The sequence below is a fragment of the Arachis hypogaea genome, chromosome 19 (assembly GCF_003086295.3).
Source record: "Arachis hypogaea cultivar Tifrunner chromosome 19, arahy.Tifrunner.gnm2.J5K5, whole genome shotgun sequence".
NCBI classification, from domain to species: domain Eukaryota; kingdom Viridiplantae; phylum Streptophyta; class Magnoliopsida; order Fabales; family Fabaceae; genus Arachis; species Arachis hypogaea.
In genome coordinates, this window is record NC_092054.1 from 83,190,352 (window position 1) to 83,208,850 (window position 18,499).

Sequence of the window (18,499 nt, forward strand, 5' to 3'; positions counted from 1 at the left end):
TAAATTAACTTAAACTCAAAGTATTTATAAAATCATTTTAATCATTTTTAATAGATTATTTTCTAAAAATAGAAAACTCGAATTAAATCATAAATTGTTCATAATAGAAGTTACTTAAATTAAATTACACAATTCTTTCTTATTTTTCAATTACCGAAATTATAATTTCAATTATACCAAATATCCAATTATAATAAAGATTATATAAAATCCTAATTAATTAAAACACAAATTATTATGAAAATTACATATAATTTCTAATTATTTTAAAATTCAAAATATCATAAAATTTTATTTAATTATTTTTAGTAAAATAATTTTCTTAAAATAAAATCTTTAACAAATATAATAAATCATATATAACTAATTATTTAATTTTACAAAAACTTGGGTTGTTACACCTTGCTCGTGGAGGCGCTTGCACGACCCATGGAGAAGTTGTGCACAGCCCGTGAAGAACATCACAAACCATGCCAATGAACTCTTTCCCTTCCTCCAATCGCTGGTGACTAAGGAGTAACTTGGAGACTCTTCGAAGGACGACGAATCGGTAGAGAATGCCAAAACGGGAGAAACGGTGTGAAATGGCAATGAATGAGTGAAAATGGAAAAAATGGTAGAATGATGGACACTCGGGTTCGATGGGCATGAAAATGGAGTAAAAATCAAAGTATAGTTTGAGAGAGACACAAACATATTTACGGGATTCATTTTGGCAGTTACCACTTTAAATTTTTTATTTTGGGTAGAAGACGGTCGAATCAGAAAGTTTTGAGAGAGATATAAAACACATGCTGGTTTCAACCGACTGAGAATAGCGCGTTATTTCCATCCGCTCTGCAAAAAAGAAAATGGATTTTGTACCAAACATATGTATATGTATCGTAGTTGGTAGTTGGTAAACTACATATTTTATTGGTAAAACAGACTTTCTCTTTTCGATATATATAAACTCATGCTGAAATGTTGACAAATGTTAGTTGGTGCCAACGATCTATTTTGAAACGCTCCTAACAAGATGGAGTTGCTGTTATTGGTTGACACTAGTCAGTTTTTCTGTTTACTACTTTATTTATCCCAAAAAGGAAGTCACAATTTAAATTAAAGAAAAAAGTGTGGCTGTCCTTACCATCTATAATGCACGGATATGGAATACGACACGACAGAGACACGTAAATACACGAATTTTAAAATTTTATAAGATACGAGGACACAATATATATATATATATATATATATATATATATATATATATATATATATATATATATAATATAAAGTATTTTAAATAAATTACAAAGATATTTTGATATTTTATTGATATTAAAATATAAAATAATTGTTTAACTATTTTTAATGTCTTTATTTAATGATATAAGTATTTAAAATATTTTTTATTTTAATAAAATAATAATATACATTATTTTTAAACTCATTTCAAGAATATATATTAAGAATAAGGCTGGATACGCTGACACGTGATGGTATTTAGATGTCTTCAAGTGTGTCCAGAGAATCATTTTTTATTTTTTATTAAAACATTATTGGATATAGCAGATATGCACGTCGATGAGTGTCGTGTCCAAAATATATCTGATACGTGAACATAACAACTCAGCAAAGTATTCGTGCTTCATAGTTACTAATCAATGATGCCACCCAAAAAAAAGTGTTATTTTTATTAAACACTTTTTGTTGAGTAAAGAATAGTGTCTTTCCTGTTAGCTAAATAAGTTTTAATTTTTATTTTATTATATTTTATATTAATTATTTAAATATAACTTACTAATGAGGTTAATTACTTTTTTAAAAGGATACATATATTCTTTTTACAAAAAGAGAAACAAAATAAAAAAAATTAAAACCTATAATCTGCTACTTTATTTATTACCTCTGACAACAAATTATTTTTTTAAAAATCGATACTCTCCCGAAAGAGTTTTCTAAATATGTTAGTGAACGTGAAATATGTTCTAAGAAATTATATTCTCCGGAATATTATGCCCAAAAATATTATTTAAAAATAAAAAAAAAAAAAACACTTTTCTTTATTGCTACAAATGGTAGGAAAGTAATTTTAGTATTCTCACTAATAAATTAGATACATTTGTTTTATTATATATATTTTTGAAAATAGATTTTTAATTTCTAAAATAAATAAATAATCTTAATATCAATAAAACGATAAAACTTTGACAAGCAATATAATAATTAAAGGATATAACAGTGATTTTATACATTAGCTTTTATTCCTTTAATTTTGATGCATTGACATATAAAATATTTTACACAGTCATACAATCAATATCCATTTTTTTGGATTATCATTCACATAATCAATGTAAAAAAAATTATTTTTACTAATATAATATCGTATAAATTGTACATATAAAACTACTTTGCAATTTGCATGACATTGCATTAAAATTAAATTTTAAAACGCCAAACGAATATAGTTGACAATTTCCAAAAATACATTAAAATTTCTTGAAACAAACACCCACTAAAAGATATAAAAACAATATTTAAAAGTTTTTCAATTCAAAAACATACATCCCAATGAAATTTAAACAAAAAGAACGTCAACAAAATGCAAGTCAATTATGAAAACAAAAGAGGAAAAAGTCCATATTTTTTGACAAAAATTACATGATCCCTACAATAAATCCCCCCCCCCCCTTAAACAGCTTCTGTTAAACACCCAACAGGACACATGATGTGGCACTCAGATAATAAAATACTAAAACCGTATAATAACATCCCTAAATCTAGCCCTACACAAAGATATATTATATTTAATGTAACATTTCTCCCGGGGACTAGTCTGGGGAACATACTCAACATTTTGGTACAGACATAATGACATCAATAACTCTATCATTATATATGGCATGATGATGATGCGTGTGTACCAATATAACTTACAAAACATATACAACAGCAAGTTAAAACAAACCACAAAAAAGAAATCAGTCAGTCCGGATGAAAAGAAAATAGGACCACATCTCTTTGCAAACATCTCTACGAAGGAAAATGAAGGCTATTTTCCTCTCAACTGGGTGGTCAGTTGAAACCCTTTTGAAGCTCATCATCATGATTGGACCGATATGTCGGCATTTGCCTGCTCAGAGATGATCTTAGGTGGAGCTGTCACTGCCGGCTCGGGGGTAACCTTGGGGGGAGCTGTTGCTGCTGCTGGTGTTGCCTTTTCCTTGACCACTTTTGATCTTTCTTTGGCTTTGCTTGCACCGAAGCTGTTGTGGCGAATGTGTTGATCCTTGGTCTTTGGAGTGAGAGGGCTGTTCGTTCCAGCTTTCATGTGACTTCCTGTGCTGTGGCGTGCTCCTCGACTGCATACTTCAGGGGATGAATTCACAGCATCACCAAAGCTCCTTCTGCGGTTCAGTTTCGGTGACTTCGGGCGAGTCAGAGGCAGCTGCCGTCAAAGGGAACAGAATAGATAAATTTGTATCAATTTTACAAATTTAGCTTTTTTTTCTCTTCTGATTGGAAAGATCAGAAAAGGAATTTGTAAGGGTAAGTGAGTTTAATTTTGGAGGGAAAGAGACAAAAAAGAACGGTAGCCAGTCCCTTCCCCCTTTCTTCCTCCCACCCATAATCAAAACTAGCAACCAGACCCTAAGTAAAAAATAAATTTCGTATTTTTGTTGTCTGTCTCTAAAATGATTATACAAGATAGTACGAAGAACAACATAACCAAATTTAAATATTTATGCTCCAATGCAATTTTGCATGATATATCAAATATTTTTAGTGGCAGTTTCTTATTCATCCTGAAAAGTAGGGAACAACATGCGCAAAAGAACGAAGAATACCTTCTTGAGTTCAGTCTTAGGTGGAGGCCCCTCATAATAGAAACTTGGAACTGGATTTGCCTTAATCACCAAGTTCTTCCTCAACTGCTTGATTGCTGCTTCTTGCTCTTCCTATTAGAGATTATTAAACAGAATCGAAGTTATTTAATCAGTTTAACATACAAAACATAACATGGAAACCGTAACATTAAACGATCCATGTATCTAGCATGGGCAAAAGAAAAGGGTCAAAGGATAAGAATTTCCTAGTAAGAGAAGAACAGAAGAGTGTTAAAAAAAAAGCAGAGAGAAATAAAAACAAAATAACAAAGTGAAAAAAGTAAAGACCAGTGTACCTTTAGCCTCGCCTCATACTGGCTTTTTTCTTCTTGAAGAGCTCGCTGCTTCTCCTCCAACTTCATATAAAACTGGATAGGAAAAATTAAAATCATAACATTAACTTGGAATTCCATCTGTTTCACTAATATTACATCAGAATTAACTTGATGGCAAATCAATACCTCCCTCCGTTTCTCTGCACGCTGGGAGCTTCTAAATGTAGGTGCAGAACCAACAGTCACCTTAGATCTAGCAGTGCGCATTGATATAATACTAATGCTTGTGGTTAGGGAACAAACAACAGAATTACAGCCATGTCAAGTCATATGCAGCTAAAACCGGCTATTTACCAGGTACAAAAATCCAAATAGTTTCTTATTTAAATTAAAAAAAAAAAAAAGAAGTGCGGCAGATTCTAAGGACCTTATTTATAATATCTTAACTTGCTATAATCAGAAAAGTAAAAAATAAAAAATCACCAAAATGATATAGTTTAGAGGATACGAGGAAGCAATAGACCAATTGTCTTCATCATCATGATACTTCTTATGATCATGTGGCAAGGGCTTAATTGATGAAAATGTTGAATTTGTCTGAAAAGAGGAGACATTTTTTAATGTCAGTGACCACACACACACACACACACACACACAATAATAACATTTTTTTATTGGGTCTGCAAACAAAGCATATAAATAGAGTCTGTTAACATAAAATCTAAACCTATTGAGGAACATTTCCATACAAAATCCCATTATGAATTTAGCTGGCATAATATTATGTGATTCTGAAGATTGGTTGAATTTGAAATTAATATAGTGCATATTAAACCTAATATCTCCTTACCCTATGTATGCATCCAATTGTTTAATTAGTGGCAATAAGTTATCACCATTTGGATTTGGTAATTTGGTTAATGAGGTTATGTGTTTAAATGGCAAAAGAAAGGAAAATAAATTTCTAGTCAGAGAAGGACACCACTTCCAAAACAAGAATGTAGTAAAAAAATAATATTCTAGTTGTTTTACTCTCTAATGTCTTCATGTACCACTAGGTTGTTCTCATAATATTTACCTATTTATGTGGTTCATACGTCAATTTCAAAAAGCAATGGTACAACAAGCAAGACCATTATCCATTTTGATTACCTGTGAATTCTTTGATGAGACAGGCGAGTGCATGGTGTTAGCATTTGGTGGTGAATTCAAACCATTTGAGGCAGCTTCAGTTTCAACAATATCCGTGTAGGATCCATGCTTTTCATTGTCCAGATCTGATAGCTTTGCAGTAGGTGGGATTGACATTTTGTTCTCACCAGTCGTCTGTATTTCAGACTTTTCAATCTCCTCAGGCATGTCAGCATCTCCATTTGTGGCATTAGCATTCAAAACATCCTTCTCATGATATTTCTGATCAAAAGAATTAGCTTCAGTATGTTCTTTTACCCCATGATCCTTTGCTTGAACCTTAGATATTGAGATTCTAGGGGCAATGCGCACTTTGTCATTTGTACTGCCGTCTGAAGATGGTGAAACACCATTTGGCTTCTTGTCGACAAATTGTATTCCTGAAACTTCTCTTCCCATGATACTGCATGAATGTGCATGATTATTAGCTTGAAAAAATAAGAAATCATGGAGAAAAAATATAGATTGCTATTTGCTATAAAAGAAATAAAACTTCTTAACTTTTGGGTCAATCTAGTACAACACCTTCTAAACCAATTTAGAAACAGCTAATTTGACACTTGTTCCTCTTAAACAATGTCTCATATTTGAGCACCACAAGAACAACAACACAACAAAACTATGTCCCACTAGGTGGACCTGTATTCAAGTATTGTGAAGGGGAAAATAAAAACTATCATTGCAATCGGTGAGCTTTCCTCCATAGTAGACCGACTAAACTTACTGATGGGGAAAATGAAAGGAAGAATAAAAAAATGGGGTAAGATAAGAGTCTTCACAGATCCAGGGACTACCCAGTCCAAAGAAAAAAAATGCAACTTCATTAACAGAAGTTTATTTTTATTTTGTGTGATTTTAGCCATTTAAGCAATCAGTCAACAACCTCGAAATAACCCTTGAACTGATTTTTCTATTCTTAGAGAAAGAATAAACTTTAGGTCTGAATCTGTTATGACGCAAACCAAGAGAAAGAGAAAAGGGTAAAAGGGCCACTTGAAGCTAAGATTCTACAGAATAACTGCAGTTCTTAAATCGCCATGAAATTTCACATAAGGAGCCAATAAAAATTAAGAAACCACATCAACATTATCTAAATATAAAAGCAGAGAAATAGAAAAAACATCTACACGTATAATGTAGAATAATAAAGTGTATAAAAAAAAAACTAACGTTTAGATGGAATATAAATAGAGATTCAAAAGGCTTAATTCATACAACAAAATCCAACATTTTATTGAGCTCCAGAAGACACTTGAATCAAAAGAAAAAGCTCAAAATTTAACCTTGTTAAGATCAAGGGGAAGCTATCCTAAACCCACAACCCAAAAAAGAAAAAAAAAAATCAACCACAAAAATAGCATAAACAGGTCAAAATTTGTGAACTCACAGAATATGGCAAAAAAGAGAAAGAATGTGCAAAAAGCAAAAGCACTAACAAGATTGAATTCCCCTTTTGACCCACTACCCACACACCAAAATTTTGAAACTAAAAATAAGAGAAGGAAAAGAAAAAAAAGACTAAAATTTGGCGCTTATACCCTTAAAAGAAGGTGGGTTCCCTGAAGCTAGCACTGTTTGGTAAGCACAAAAAACAAAAAAAAAAATAGAAAAAAAAACAACGAATCTGAACTCAGAAGAGATCAAAACATGCTGATATCAAAAATCATAAAAACAAACACAGAAGAAAAAGATAAATGAAAATAGCAGAGATCTCCAAATTAGCACATAGCTAAAAATGCTAAATAAGCTGGTTGAGGCAAAAGATCAAACACCTACATTGCAATAATAAAAAAATGACAAAAAAGAAAAACCAAAGAGAGAAACCTGGCTCAAAGTTGTGGACTTGATCTCACAAGATCTCAAAAGAAGTGAAGGACTCTTCTCCTCTTCCTTCTCCTTCTCCTTCTTCTTATTCTCTTTCTTCTCTTTCTCTCTCTTTGTGGCTGTGTTGCTTCTTCTTGTGTTTTGTTTTGTTGCGGTGAACTGTGATGGTGCCAAATACAAACAAAATCCAAACTTTATGTATCAATATTCGCTTGCTTTAGGGGATGTTATCAAAATCCGTTTTTTTTTTTTCCCTGTTTCCCCTTTCTCTGATGTGTTTTTCTTCGTTGGTTTTCTGGTTATATTTATAGAACGGTTTTTCGGGTTCTTTTTTAACGGCGGTTTTATTTTTTGTTTAAACTGAAACCATTCTTATCCGCATGTTGTCGTGCGATCCACCCATTGACGGCGTTAAATTGTGATAGTGGAGTCACAACAAAGTGACGTTAAACTCAAATAATACTACTAATAAATAAATAATATTAAAAAAATGCTACTAATAAGAATTGTCAACCTACCTTAATAAAATATTAAAAATGTGAGGGAAAAATAGGAAGAAAAAGGGAAGACAGTCTGAAATAATTGTCATACATGACAACAGTATCACACAGATAAGATTATGAGATTTGGGTGTTATAGATGTGCCTAAATAAGGAAAAAAACGAGTAACAATGGAGCAATATTTGCACAAACATGCAAAAGAAAAAAATAATAAAACTTCCCTTCCTTACATATTTTATTTTCTGCTGTTTTTTTATTTAATTTTTCTGTTTTGATTTTCGTTTAAATTTAAAATAAATTCTTAAAAAAAATAAATAGATTTTTGACCTTTTAAAACTTTGACAAATAAGTTTTTCACAAATTTTAATTAGGATTAAGTACTTTTTTTATCTCTAAGGTTTGGGATAAAAATTAAATTCGTCTCCGACTTTTTTTTATTATTAAAATCATCCTTAACGTTACAAAACGTTATAAAATCATCATTTTTTAAAATTTTAGACTAAAATACCATTCATCATCATCTTTTCCCTTTACCCTCTTCACTCCACTATTTACCTCAGCCTCCTCCCTACTCCACTCTCTCCACTCTCTCCACTCAAATCTTCAACAACAACAATACCAACTATTTTTTTTAATTTCAAAAAAATCAAACAAAGCCAACACAGAATCAACAAGAACAATATATTCAGATTCAAAAATCCATCACAACAACACCAGCTATTTTTTTTAATTTCAAAAAAATCAAACAAAACTAACACAAAATCAACAACAACAATATATTCAGATTCAAAAATCAATTAACATCAACACCACTTTCAAATTTCAAGACAGAAAATTCAAAATTCCAATCCTTCAAACTCAAGAGAGAGAACGCAGAAAAGAGAAAAGAGAGAAAAAAGGGAGAAGAGGGAAACTAAGAGAAAAGGGGTGGTGTTGCTACCATCCGTCGCCATCGTGGTTGAAGGAAAGAGGAGGAAGAAGTGATGGCACAGAAAGCTATTACCGTCGCCGTCGCAGTTGTGACTGAAGAGAGGACAGATCGAGCGAGGGAGAAGAGCAGAGCCCCTCACCACCAGAAGCTCGACGACGGTGATGGAGCTTGACGCCGACAGAGCAGCTCTCCGCCGTCACTCTTCCCTGCCGTCATCTCCTCCTTCTTCCTTTCCTTTCTTCTCCCTCTCTTCCTCTCTTCTCTCGTTCTCTCTTTCATCTCCTCGTTATCTCTCTCTCTCTCTCTCTCTCTCTCTCTCTCTCTCTAGTCACGACACCAGCGACGATGATGGCGGTTGCCGCACTCTTCTCCGCCGTCACCTCCCTCTTCTTCCTTTCTTTTTCTTTCTTCTTCCTCTCTGTTTCTCTCTTTTTTATTCTGTGTCTTTTGTTTTCTTTTTTTTTGTTTTTCTGTTTTAGGTGGGAGGGTGGGGGTAAGGGAAGGGGGATGGGGTGGGGTGGGGTTTATTTTCTTTTTTAATATTTTTTATTTTTGTTTAAGGGTAAAATTGCCCAAAAAATGTTGTTTATGGACAAAAGGATGATTTTATAACGTTTTGTAACATTAAGGATGATTTTAATAACAAAAAAATGTCAGAGATGAATTTTATCTTCACCCCAGACCTTAGGGACGAAAAAAGTACTTAACCCTTTTAATTACAAATACATTCTTGATGTTTGCAAACGGAAGACAGATGCGTCCCTCCGTCCATTTGCCTTTCCTAAAGGAAAGGACACAGCTGAGTTGGCGCCCATGTATCCATAACGGAGCTACGTGTCTGTTACGGTGCTAAAGTACAATCTTTTTAGAAAAGTTAGACGGGAACTAGGTCCTCTGCTCCCAAAACGGTGCCATTTTGAGAGCTGCCTTAAATCTTCAAATTCTAGTCAAATCCAGATCTTGCATGACCCAAACATGGAGATTTTGTCATCGTTGGAGACTCCCTTCCACCCCATGTGGGTCATAAAGGCTCTTAGGTTGGTGTTGTTAGAGGGCTTGCAATGGTGGACGTGGATGCTATGGATGATCACGTTCGAGACGTATTGGAGCATGATGTAGCCATGACTGGTGACGTACACATTGGTGTTGCGGCCGTCCACCATTTTGTAGCTGTCGAAAGCTTGTTGAACTTCATGAAATGATTTCTCATCAAAGACGTTCCACGCTCCAGAGGTGAACGCAACTGTTCCTTCATGGCGACACTACAAGAAAAACGTTGAGTACCACTGGATTTACCGTCGGAAAAAAGAATAAAATCCGACGGTAATTTAAATACCATCGAAAACAATCGGACGATATAAACCTCTGATGAGCGGATAATTTATACGCTTTTTGGCATTGTTTTTAGTATATTTTAGTTAGTTTTTATTATGTTTTTATTATTTTTTAAATAAAAATCACTCTTCTGGACTTTACTATGAGTTTATGTGTTTTTCTGTGATTTCAGGTATTTTCTGGCTGAAATTGAGGGACTTGAACAAAAATCTGATTCAGAGGCTGAAAAAGGACTGCAAATGCTGTTGGATCCTGACCTCCCTGCACTCAAAGTGGATTTTCTGGAGCTACAAAAGTCCAATTGGTGCGCTCTTAATTGCGTTGGAAAGTAGACATCCTGGGCTTTTCAGAAATATATAATAGTCTATACTTTACCTGAGATTTGATGGCCCAAACAGGCATTCCAAGTCAGCTCAAGAATTCTGGCGTTTAACTCCAAAACTGGCACAAAAGCTGGCGTTTAACTCCAAGAAAAGTCTCTACACATGAAAGTATCAATGCTCAGCCCAAGCACACACCAAGTGGGCCTGGAAGAAGATTTATGCATTAATTACTCATTTACCCTAGGCTACTAGTTCTCTATAAATAGGACCTTTTGATATTGTATTTTCATCTTTGGACACATCTTTGGACGTTTAGTCCCTAGACCTTGGAGGCTGGCCATTCGACCATGCTTACACCATTATCACTTTTGTATTTTCAATGGTGGAGTTTCTACACACCATAGATTAAGGTGTGGAGCTCTGCTGTCCTTCATGAATTAATACAAAGTACTATTGTTTTTCTATTCAACTCAAGTCTATTTCTTCTCCAAGATATTCATTCGCACCCAAGAACATGATGAATGTGATGATTATGTGATACTCATCACCATTCTCACCTATGAACGCGTGACTGACAACCACTTCCGTTCTACATGCAAACAAGCTTGAATGTGTATCTCTTGGGTTTCTAATCTAAGATTAGAACCTTCGTGGTATAGGCTAGAATTATTGGCGGCCATTCCTGAGATCCGGAACGTCTAAACCTTGTCTGTGGTATTCTGAGTAGGATCTGGGAAGGGGTGGCTGTGACGAGCTTCAAACTCGCGATTGTTGGGCGTGTGACAGACGCAAAAGGATCAATGGATCCTATTCCAACATGATCGAGAACCGACAGATGATTAGCCATGCGGTGACAGCGTTCGTAGAACATTTTCACTGAGAGGACGGGAAGTAGCCATTGACAACGGTGATGCTCAACATAAAGCTTGCCATGGAAAAGAGTATGAATGATTGGAAGAAGGCAATAGGAAAGCAAAGGTTCAGGAGGAACAAAGCATCTTCATATGCTTATCTGAAATTCCAACCAAAGAATTACATAAGTATCTCTATCCTTATTTTATGTTTTATTTATCTTTTAATTATCAATTCTTCATCACCATCTGAATTAGCCTGACTGAGATTTAAAAGGTGACCATAGCTTGCTTCAAGCCGACAGTCTCCGTGGGATCGACCCTTACTCGCGTAAGGTTTATTACTTGGACGACCCAGTGCACTTGCTGGTTAGTTGTGCGGAATTGTGACAAAGTGTGATTCACGTTTAAGAGCTCCAAGTCCTTTGGCGCCATTGTTGATGATCACAATTTCATGCACCATGTTTTTGGCGCCGTTGTCGGGGATTGTTCGAGTTTGGACAACTGACGGTTCATCTTGTTCCTTAGACTAGGTACTTTTGTTTTTATTTTTCAGAATTTTTAAGAATGAATTCTAGAGTTTCAAGGTGATGTTCTTATCATCACAAAAGCTGATTGATTCTCATCAATTTAGCTGCTGAATGTAATGTCCTGCTGAAACTTGGCCAACCCTGTCTAATCTTTTTAGACTGAAGCTTTAGACTAACATTGCATGATTCCTGAAATTCTTATTAAAAGTTTTGAATCCCTTTATTTTCTTTTCCATATAAGTTTCGAAAATCACAAAAAAATTTATAAAATCATAAAAATAAAAAATATTTTATGTTTCTTGTTTAAGTCTAGTATCAATTTTTAAGTTTGGTGTCAATTGCATTCTTCTTGCATTTTTCGAAAACATGCAATATGTTCTTCATTAATCTTCAAGTTGTTCTTGATGATTTCATTGCTCTGATCTTTAAATTCTCTTGTTTTGTGTGTTTTGTTGTTTCTCATATGCATTCTCAATTTGTTAGTGTCTCCTATATGAAAATTTTTAAGTTTGGTGTCCTGCATGCATTGTTTATTTGATCTTAGTTGCAATTTTTATTGTTTCTCATCATTAAAAATTCAAAAATATTTTCAAAATTATGTCTTTTCAAGTCAATAATACAGAGAATTGAAGATTCAGAACATTCAGCAGAGGAATCAAACAGAAAAAGCTGGGCGCTCAAAACGCCCAGTGAAGAAGGAAAACTGGCGTTTAAACACCAGCCAGGGTACCTGGCTGGGCGTTAAACGCCAGAATGGATGCCATTCTGGGCGTTTAACGCCAGGATGACACTAGAGGGAAGATTTTGTTTTTAATTCAATTTTTTTCCAAATTTTCATATTTTTTCAAAATCAAATCTTTTCAATCATATCTTTTCAAAATCAATTTCTTTTCAATTTTTTTATTTGTTACTATTTTCGAAAATCCTTGCTACAATTAGTGATTTAATTCAAAATTTTCTAGTTGTTACTTGCCTATTAAGAAAGGATCAAAAGTTTTAATTCTAGAATCATATCTTCTAATTTCTTGTTAGTCAAGTAAATCAACTTTAATTTTAAAACTTTCTCTTTTTAGTTTGATTTTCAATCATATCTTCTCAATCATATCTTTTCAATCACATCTTTTTCAAAATTAACTCTCAATCATATCTTTTTTATTTCTAATTTCAAAATCTTTTTCAAAAATCACTTAATTTCTTTTTCAATCTTAATTTTCGAAAATCTCAATCAAATTTTCAAATTTCTTTTTATTATTTCAAAATCTTTTTAATTTATTTTCGAAAATTTCTTCCCCTCTTCTCACATCCTTTTATTTAAGGGACTAACACTCCTCCTCAAGGTACAATTTGAACTCTATCCTTCTTGATAAGTTCGAATTCTCTTCTATCTACCTCCTCTTTCTATTCTTCTTTTCCTTTGACACCTCAAGGAATCTCTATACTGTGACATAGAGGATTCCCTACTTTCTTGTTCTCTTCTTTTTCATATGAGCAGGAACAAAGATAAAGGCATACTTGTTCAAGCTGATCCTGAACCTGAAAGGACCTTGAAGAGAAAACTAAGAGAAGCTAAAGCACAATTCTCTCTAGAGGGCCTAACAGAGCTTTTCAAAGAAGAAGAAACCATGGGAGCCGAAAACAACAATGCCAACAATGCAAGGAAGGTGTTGGGTGACTTTACTGCACCTACTCCCGACTTCTATGGGAGAAGCATCTCAATCCCTGCCATTAGAGCAAACAACTTTAAGTTTAAGCCTCAATTAGTTTCTCTAATGCAACAGAATTGCAAGTTTCATGGACTTCCATTGGAAGATCCTCATCAGTTCTTAGCTGAATGCTTACAAATCTGTGACACTGTCAAGACCAATGGGGTTGACCCTGAAGTCTACAGACTTATGCTCTTCCCTTTTGCTGTAAGAGACAGAGCTAGGACATGGTTGGACTCACAACCTAAAGAAAGCCTGAACTCTTGGGAAAAGCTAGTTAATGCCTTCTTGGCAAAGTTCTTTCCACCTCAAAAATTGAGCAAGCTTAGAGTGGAAGTCCAAACCTTCAGACAGAAGGAAGGTGAATCCCTCTATGAAGCTTGGGAAAGATACAAGCAATTGATCAGAAGGTGCCCTTCTGACATGCTTTCATAATGGAGTAACATAGGTATTTTCTATGATGGTCTGTCTGAACTATCCAAGATGTCATTGGATAGCTCTGCTGGAGGATCTCTTCATCTGAAGAAGACGCCTGCAGAAGCTCAGGAACTCATTGAAATGGTTGCAAATAACCAATTCATGTACACTTCTGAAAGGAATCCTGTGAATAATGGGACAAATCAGAAGAAAGGAGTTTTTGAGATTGATACTCTGAATGCCATATTGGCTCAGAATAAAATATTAACCCAACAAGTCAATATGATTTCTCAGAGTCTGTCTGGAATGCAAGCAGCAACAGGCAGTACTAAGAAAGCTTTCTCTGAAGAAGAAGCTTATGATCATGAGAACCCAGCAATGGAAGAGGTGAATTATATGGGAGAATCCTAGAGACGCGAACCCTAGCGCATTCGCGCACCACACTTCTTCCCCCGCTAACGTTCCATTTCTCTTCCCCCACCACTCAACCCCAGCAACCTCCGGCGAGCGCCACTCACCGCGACCGCCGCCGCACGACCTACCTCCGTCACCGTCCTTTGCCATCAATTCCCTTCCCCTCTCACCACCACCCGTCCTCTCTCTCTCCCTCTCACTCCTCTCACCCATCTCACCGTGACCAACCCCTCCGCCGCCACCCCGTCATCACTGCCGGCGGCTCGCTCCCTCTCTGTTCGTCCTGCACGTTCTCCTATCATTCTCCTCTCTCACCATCACCGTCCCTCCTCCCCTCAGTTTCTCATTCCTCCGGCCAAACCACCGCGCCAGCCGTCTTCACCGCACCGTTCACGGCGGTGCCAGTTTCTGTCTCTGCTGCCCCTGCCCTATCGTAGTCCCCCTTTCCATTCTCAGTTTTTCCCGGCTCCCAGGTTCCTGCTCCATTTCTGTTATTTCTTTTTCTATTTTTCCTTTTTATTTGTTCATTTATGTTAGTTACTAGAATTGCATGTTAGTTAGCTAAATTCAAATTTTGTATGTTAGGTTAGATAGATATAATTGCTGTTAGGTAGCTAGGGCTGGATAGAGGATTCTAGGCCTGATAATTGCTCCGTATGTGCATATCTGCTGCTTGCTTCCTTGGGTATGGTATGTTGGTTTTGGGTTGATATTCCATGCAATATGTGTTGCCAAATAATATCTGTTTGCTGTTGTGCGTGATTGATGTTATTTTTTGTGCTAATTGTGCTATTTTGCTATCCGGGAACGTCCAATTTTAAGCCGGAATGCTGTCCGATTTTCAAGGATATTAGTTTCATCTTGATCTTTATTTCAGTTTTGGGCAAATTTTCGTTTCCTTTTTGACTTCCCGGATTTGCACAATCATTGTGAACATGAACCGCAACTTCTCGTTCAATTGAGCCTATATATCATCATATCGCTAATCCACTTTTCTAACTTACTAATTTCTTTAACCGTTTTACTTCCACTCACCTTTAACCCTCTTTAACAATTCTTTCAAAAAAAATGATGATATTATTACCTTTTGAATATGAGATGTTGCCTTTAATGAAGATTACAGTCTTGGTTCATTCACTTATGTTTACTTGTTCACTTTTACATATTCAGTGCAACATCATGATTGCTCTTTGATAATTGTATCCTGAACATGCCTTCTTTGTTACATGCTAAATGTTTTATATATTCTATCATATTCTTCAGGATGTCGGATAAAGGAAAAGCTATAGCCTCTGCTTCCAAAAAAAGGAAGCGCTCCAAGACCTCTACACCCCCACCATCTGCTAACTATGCGAGGAATCCGCTGAATGAGGAGGAGAAAGAAAATCAGTTACTCCCGTCCACTGATCCAACCAAATTTCCAAATCTCTACTGCGAGCTACGCCTTTCCCGTTATGCAAAGAAGAATCTGAATATTGAGAAGAAGCTGAATCTTCCCAATGATGTGAGGCGTGCCATAAACGCCCGTATTTCTGAGCTGGGCTTGGATTTCGTCGATAGGGACTTGGGACGGATTAATATCTCGTGGGTCAAGGAATTTTACTGCAATTTCTTTCGACCAGGCTTGGATTCAGTATTCTTGAGGGGTAGAGAGATTATGATTACTGAGGATGCCTTGAGGGATGCACTGCTCTGCAGAGTTGGTACTCCTGAGACGTGTGCCTACCAGCAGGCAGAGGTAGCTATCCTCTCGATGACTTTCAACTATGAGGCACTTCGGCGCGTGATTGCTACACCAGATGCTTCTTGGGTACTGGATTCGAGCAACACAAAGCCCAAGGGCATGCTATTTGCACATCTGACTAGGGAGGCTAGGACTTGGCAACAAATATTTGCCCACTATGTCTTCCCTACCACTCACTTTTCAGAGATTCCGATGGATATGCTAGTCTTGATTGGGTATGTCATGGAGGGGAAGGAAGTATATTTTCCCCGACTGATTAGGCATAGCATGTGGAGAGCCCATATTCGCGGCTTGTTACCGTTTCCGACACTGGTTACTAGCTTAACTGAGCTAGCTGATGTCCCGTGGGAGGACAATGACGTGACACCACCACCTCCAGATGACGATGACAAGGAAGTTACTATTCCCTGGGGTGTGTGGGTGCACGAGAGGCCCCCGACCAGCCGCCGTTCTCGAGCTAGAGCGGCAGTCGAGGCAGCTATACCATCTTCTTTGACAGCAGCCCCACCCCCTTCAGCACCTGAGCCTACTTACCTACTAGTTCAGCGTCTGTTTCGGTTCTTGGAGCGCGAGAGGCTCCATGTCAGACGCCGACTGGATCGGATGGATCAGGCACTCATCTCCCTTGGCGCTGAGTTACCTCCGCTTCCAGACTCTCCGACCTCCGATGAGCAGGATCATCAGGAGGAGGATGCGGATGAGCCACTTCAGCGGGATGCACCTTCAGCTGCTCCTACCACTACCGAGATCCCACAGCCACAGTCAGAGCCAGAGCCTATCGTTGTACCTCCCACTGATCCTCCGGTTTAGCATCGAGGACGATGCTTGATTTTAAGTGTGGGGAGGGCACCGATAGCATTATTTGGGAACCGGTGAACTTTTCGGCCTAGTTATCTCATTTTGCACATCTTTGTATATATTTTGATGCATTTCTAGTTTGCTTTGGATACTTTTATTACTTATTTTGGATTTTAGATATTTTGATGCTTTTGGATATTTTTAGATGTTTTGGATGACAGATTCCGTACTTTTAGTTGGATTCTTCTTTATACATTTTGTTTATCTTTGTTTTTAGTTTGTAGTTGTGATTAGAAATCATACTTTGAATTGCAAATATTTAGTCACCCTTTTTGCATAATATATTGGTTCTAAGTGAAAAAGGAAAGGGTGAACTAAGAAAATTTTTGAACTTTTCAATCACAACAATGCTTAGTCAAACATTGAGATTTTTCAAGAAGTTTAAATATAGGGCATTAACCCAATTGATTGAAAGAGAATTTTTGAAACTTGCTTGAATTTCATACCTTGTGAAGCATGTATTGAATTGAGAACACAAGCTTGTGAGACTTGAGCCTATTGATGTGGTTACATTTTATAACCACTTATTTTCCATTCTTGTGTGAAATTGTTCTCTTTCCATGATTGTGATCCTTGATTTGCTTGATTCTATATATCCGTTTATTTCTTGTGTTTGTGCATTTATATGATTGAGGCCATTCTTTCATTAGCCACTTACCCAAATAGCCAACCTTTTACTCTCCATTGTTAGCCAATTTTGAGCCTATGCTTAACCAACTTATTCTTATTTTAGCACATTACAAGCCTAAGGCGGAAAACCAATGAAAAGTCCTTGTTTGGATCTTTGATTGACCTAGGCTAGTGAGAGTGTTTTATTATTCAAAGTTGGTGAGGCTTGGGAACATTGGATGGGATAAAAAGGGGCAGTACACTTTTATGTTTAGGAATTGGGCACATATTCATGTATTGATTAAATGTAGAGACCTTATGCATTGATGTTCTTGTATTTAGTTTGAAAAGAAGAAAAAGGAAAAAAAATTATATAAAGAAAAGAAAAAAAAAACGATGAAAAGAAAAGAAAAAAAAATGATGATGATGAAAAAGGAAAAAATAATACAATAAAGAAGGGACAGAATGCCCCAAAGTGAAGCCAATAAAAAGGGGATCAATGCATAAGTATTATGAATCAAATAAGAATGCATGAGTATGTAAGAAAAAGTGAAGAATGGGTAGTTAGAATAGCTTGCATTTGTATAGGTCATTAAATAGGTTAGGTGGGAAAGTCTATGCTAATCAAAGATTCAAATCCTAGTCCACTTGACCATAAATGATCCTACCTTGACCCTAACCCCATTACAACCTAAATGAAAGACCTCATGATGAATGTATGCATGCATTGAATAAGTGTTGATTGTTAGAAGAAAATCAAATTTTGGAAAACATGATTAGAAGAGAATTGAGTGAATTAACCCTTAAACACTTGAGTGAATAGAGCGGATACACATCCGGTGAGGGTTCAAAAGTTCAATCACATGTGTTCACCCATATTATCTATATTCTTGCAAGTTTGAACTCTTTTTGACAATTCAATATAATTGTGGTTTGGACTTAGTCCTTATTGCCTAGCTCTTGTGCTTATACATGCTCTCTTGGGAATTGATTTGTTCGAACTAAGTATTTCCAATTGCTTTAGATAATTGCATTTAGATAGGACTCATATAGTTTAGTTGCATTCAATAAATGTCCTAACCCTTAGTTCCTTCTTAATTTAGCATGAGGACATGCTA

The 18,499-nt window shown here is 35.9% G+C and overlaps 2 protein-coding genes and 1 non-coding gene across 4 annotated transcripts; all 3 read right to left on the minus strand.

Moving 5' to 3' along the window:
- Nucleotides 1-2,754: 2,754 nt before the first annotated feature.
- Nucleotides 2,755-7,511, minus strand: LOC112775520 (protein WVD2-like 2). Of its 2 annotated transcripts, none has more exons than XM_025819179.2 (7): nucleotides 7,166-7,511; nucleotides 5,303-5,744; nucleotides 4,659-4,747; nucleotides 4,337-4,427; nucleotides 4,172-4,243; nucleotides 3,837-3,947; nucleotides 2,755-3,436 (listed from the first exon to the last, which is right to left on the minus strand). In XM_025819179.2, the coding sequence occupies exons 2-7, from the start codon at nucleotides 5,738-5,740 to the stop codon at nucleotides 3,092-3,094; spliced, it is 1,146 nt and encodes a 381-aa protein (XP_025674964.1). In that variant the 5' UTR covers nucleotides 5,741-5,744; nucleotides 7,166-7,511; the 3' UTR covers nucleotides 2,755-3,091. The 2 variants fall into 2 exon arrangements, with proteins under 2 accessions (XP_025674964.1, XP_072085053.1); XM_072228952.1 differs by lacking the exon at nucleotides 7,166-7,511 and adding an exon at nucleotides 6,625-6,857.
- A 2,033-nt stretch (nucleotides 7,512-9,544) lies between these two features.
- Nucleotides 9,545-14,472, minus strand: LOC112778492 (probable pectate lyase 12). Its single transcript, XM_025822803.1, has 2 exons — nucleotides 14,389-14,472; nucleotides 9,545-9,859 (listed from the first exon to the last, which is right to left on the minus strand). The coding sequence occupies exons 1-2, from the start codon at nucleotides 14,470-14,472 to the stop codon at nucleotides 9,545-9,547; spliced, it is 399 nt and encodes a 132-aa protein (XP_025678588.1).
- LOC112780861 (small nucleolar RNA R71) lies at nucleotides 13,661-13,768 on the minus strand. Its single transcript, XR_003191670.1, has one exon. It is a non-coding gene; the product is annotated as a small nucleolar RNA R71 (small nucleolar RNA).
- Nucleotides 14,473-18,499: the final 4,027 nt, after the last annotated feature.

Bases quoted from the DNA above. Each gene is read 5' to 3' on its own strand.
- LOC112775520 (XM_025819179.2), bottom strand. From the start codon at position 5,740: ATGGGAAGAGAAGTTTCAGGAATACAATTTGTCGACAAGAAGCCAAAT. The intron at 3,948-4,171 runs GTACACTGGTCT...AATCTCTAATAG, and splicing joins AGTATGAGGCGAGGCTAAAG to GAAGAGCAAGAAGCAGCAAT. The intron at 3,437-3,836 runs GTATTCTTCGTT...CTTTGACGGCAG, and splicing joins CTAAGACTGAACTCAAGAAG to CTGCCTCTGACTCGCCCGAA.
- LOC112778492 (XM_025822803.1), bottom strand. From the start codon at position 14,472: ATGATAGGAGAACGTGCAGGACGAACAGAGAGGGAGCGAGCCGCCGGC. The intron at 9,860-14,388 runs GTGAGATGGGTG...TTTTTCTTGTAG, and splicing joins CGGCGGAGGGGTTGGTCACG to TGTCGCCATGAAGGAACAGT.